General features: G+C 29.8%; 1 protein-coding gene across 1 annotated transcript; it reads right to left on the bottom strand.

Annotated features, from left to right (window-relative positions):
* Nucleotides 1-384: 384 nt before the first annotated feature.
* Nucleotides 385-3,188, bottom strand: LOC127125493 (probable carboxylesterase 15). The gene is made up of 2 exons (XM_051054278.1): nucleotides 2,354-3,188; nucleotides 385-917 (listed from the first exon to the last, which is right to left on the bottom strand). Exons 1-2 carry the CDS (start codon nucleotides 3,037-3,039, stop codon nucleotides 617-619), a joined length of 987 nt encoding a protein of 328 aa, XP_050910235.1. The 5' UTR covers nucleotides 3,040-3,188; the 3' UTR covers nucleotides 385-616.
* Between the last annotated feature and the right edge of the window lie 528 nt (nucleotides 3,189-3,716).

Below are 3,716 nucleotides of genomic sequence, written 5' to 3'. Positions count from 1 at the left end.
TACCCATTATATTTATCAACTGATGCTATGAGGAATTAAATTAAAAGTATTACTAGTTTATTGCAAAAATTAATCGCTTTAAATAATAAAAGAACAAGAGATTAATTGAAATACACTGTCAGTGTAAAAAGGTTTTACACCATCACTTAATTATAGACGTTGAATATTAAAAGAAGTTTGACTTTTATTTTAAAAATCTATAAAGTAATACAAACGGGTGATGGTGATGAACCGACGGTGTAAAACTTTTTACACTGAGAGTGTATAGTAATAAACCTCAAATAACAATCAAATTTATTTGACGTTTAAAATTTTTTATCTCAAAATTAAAAATACAATATAATAAACTCTTAATAAATTACACTAAATAAACTAAATAATTAATACACTCAAAATTTTGAATTTTATGTGATTCTCCACTCGAAAAACAACTCATACAATTGACAATTATTTACCACAAATGACTCTAAATGGTAATTAACTACCATCTACAAACTACTACACTCAAATACTAACCACAAATTGATAATGACAAAATTCAATCCCACAAACTAGTTTAATATATAGACTACAAATACATAAATCATATAATTAATTAGTCTCCTAATTAAGTAGATTATTCAAGCATGAATCGTTTAAGGATATGGATAACTTTTTTTGCATCTTCTGAATATGAATCATGTGTGAAAAACCCATGTTCACACCCTTCAAATTCAACGTATTTAATGTCTTTTCCCATTCCTTTCAATCTTGTAGCATAGTTTGCAGCCCTATCTTTAAGCAATTCATTTCCACCAACAATCACCAAAAGAGGATCAAGCTTCAGTTTTTCAAGATTTGGACTATCAGGTCCAAATGGATTAGCCAATGGATGATCTCTACTGGTCTCTCCAACAGGCATAGATAGCCTCCAAAATCTGAAAGAAAGAAAGAAAAATAATTACTAATACTTGAGTTTGATTGAAAGCAATGGAAACCTACATTGGAGAAAAGAAGATGAAAAAGTTGATGACAATAACGTTTCAATATTCTGCATAATAATAATAATACTTTAATGGACAACGAGTTTTTTTTCATTATGTCGCGTGTGGTGGCACTAAAAGGCTCATAAAGAGTGCAAGAGGGACTAGACAAGTGTTATCACTAATTAATCACATCAATTATTTTTGTGAGGACTAGTTTTAGCCTTTCCAACCATCATTAAATAACAATAATTAGACACATATATTGGTAAATATCTGGTAGGGATATATTAGTGTGTTTTTATGACCAATCATGTATAAAAATGATTCTAGAATCCTTGAATATTGATACACTCTTGATGCAAGAGATGACATGGAGATTATCACATGGATGGAGTGGAGAATGAGTCACTAGTACATATATGCTGAGTCACATGTGAGTTTATTTTTATGTTAAAAAGGGTGTGAAATTTGTGTATAACCTTTATAAAAACTTTTAAAGAGAAAAAAAAGTAATTTATGGCTTGAAATTCACAATTTTTACTAAATCTAATTTATAGTTGGACTTTTATAAAAATAATTTGGCTTAAATAGTTTTTTAATCCCTATAAATTAGTGATTTTTTGATTTTGTTCCATGTAATTTGTTTATTTTGGTCTGAGTCCATATATCTCATTTTTGTGTTTGTTTTGACTCCTAAAAATAAAATTAGCAGGAAAATTCAAAGATATATCCGTAGGAAACATATAGATTTTCCTGCAAATTTTAACTTTAAAGATTAAATCCAACACAAAAAGTGAGATATAGGAACTCAGATAAAAAAAATAAAAATTACAGAGACTAAAATAAAAAATTCTCTAACAGAGAGAGATCAACAAACTATTTTAATCAAATAATTTATTAGGTAAAATTCTCCATTTATAAATATCTAATATTACTGAGATTGCTAGTATAATATAAATAAGGAGTAATTTAATAAAAAAGTTAAGAGTCATGCTAATCAATGTTCGAAAACACTGATTAAGAATTTAAAATAAAAAAAATATATTATCTTCGATTCATTCAATACACAACATTGAATATATATATAATTAAAAAATATATATATTTTTAATCTCTTAAATAATATTCATTTTTCCATGTTAATTCGTAACAAGTGTTCTGGAACACTTGTTAGTATTTTCCAAGAATTAATATCAGATGATTCAACAAACATAAACTTTGATGGTAAGAACGGATAGATTAAAGTTAACGTTAGAGTTGTTGAAATTTGAATTTGATGTAATTAAGATATATAATTACCTCCAACTTTAAACATTTATAATTGGGATTGTTGTTATAACAATGAGTTATTGTCATAATTTTATTTTGAATGTTGTTATAATCCTCACCTGTCAAGTAAGTCAAGATTCAACGTTTGTTCAGCAGGACCTTCCTCAGACTTGGTTCGAACCTCCCCGCCAAAAAACGGCGCCAACAGAACATAACCTCTTATCCGAACCGGTTCGATAGCGGTTCGATCCGACCCAAACCGAACCGCAAGCTGATGTGCAATGTTCCCGCCAGAAGAGTCACCGACTATAAACACACGGTCAAAGTCGACGTCATCCCTCAACCACGCCTCTCCACAATTATTCTCCTCCTCTTTTAAGCTCAACCCTTGCCTCTGAATCCACCTCACCGCTTCAACAGCGTCATCAACCGCCGCCGGAAGGCGGTGCTCCGGCGCGAGACGATAGTCTGGCGCAACCACCAACGCTTGGAGTCCGGTGGCGAGACGCACACAACAGTTATGCATATGAGGCCACGTGCGTGAGCCGAAACAGAATCCTCCGCCGTGGAGGAACACGATCACAGGAAGCTTGCTTTTGTTGTTGCTGTTGTTGTAGGTGTTGGGTTTGTAGAGGCGGAGAGAGAGGTTGAACTTTTTATCGAAGACACAGTCTTTGAACGTTACGGTGTTGTCTTGGACGGTGGAAACATGAAATTTGAAGTTGTTTGAACGGTGAACGGAACCGTCGCTGTAGAGTTTGAGGAAGCCCATGCAGTCTTCAACTACGTGTGGAAGGGAACTCATTATAAATGATAATTGCTTTGTGAGTGTTTGAATTGCAAATGTAAATTCGAAATGATCAATGAGACGCTACGAGGGATAGAGAGGTATATATATACTACAAATCAATGGAATGGTGAGGGTAGTTGTGTAGTTTCGCAGTGTTTTTTTTCTTCAACAAATGGAATTTTTTGTTAGTAAAGAGTTTAAACCGAAATTTAGATCATATAAAAACTAATATGAATTGATTTGACATATAAATATCTTAAAATTTTCAATTTTATTTATTGGAATGTATAGTTATTATTGGTTGATAGTGTAAAATAAATTTACACCGTCAGTGTATCACCATTTTTCTCTAATATGAATATAATTAATTTATTTTTTGTTTTTTTGTGTTTTCCATTTTTTTTAATTATAGTAAACAATCTAATAATAATAAATTTGAAAGTTGTATTTATTTAAAGTTCAAATTTCTAATAAAACAAAGTTATGGTTTTATTTTTATTTTATTTTACTGTAATTATTTATATTTAAAATATCTAAAAAATAAATTTAATCTTTTTTCATCATTATTACATTGATCTTTAGTATTTTTTAATCTAAACAAATATTTTTATTTTAAGTATAAATATTTAATTAAAAAATATCAAAAATATATAATTAAATATATAATAAAAAAATATATTAATGTTACTATG

The sequence above is a fragment of the Lathyrus oleraceus genome, chromosome 3 (assembly GCF_024323335.1).
Source record: "Lathyrus oleraceus cultivar Zhongwan6 chromosome 3, CAAS_Psat_ZW6_1.0, whole genome shotgun sequence".
In the NCBI taxonomy this organism is placed as follows: domain Eukaryota; kingdom Viridiplantae; phylum Streptophyta; class Magnoliopsida; order Fabales; family Fabaceae; genus Lathyrus; species Lathyrus oleraceus.
The sequence above is the reverse complement of the archived record's forward strand: the minus strand, read 5'-3'. Positions and strand labels throughout refer to the sequence as shown.

Excerpts from the sequence above, each read along its gene's own strand:
- LOC127125493 (XM_051054278.1), bottom strand. The coding sequence starts at position 3,039 with ATGAGTTCCCTTCCACACGTAGTTGAAGACTGCATGGGCTTCCTCAAA. Across the intron at positions 918-2,353 it reads AATCTTGACTTACTTGACAG|ATTTTGGAGGCTATCTATGC; the intron begins GTGAGGATTATA and ends TCTTTCTTTCAG.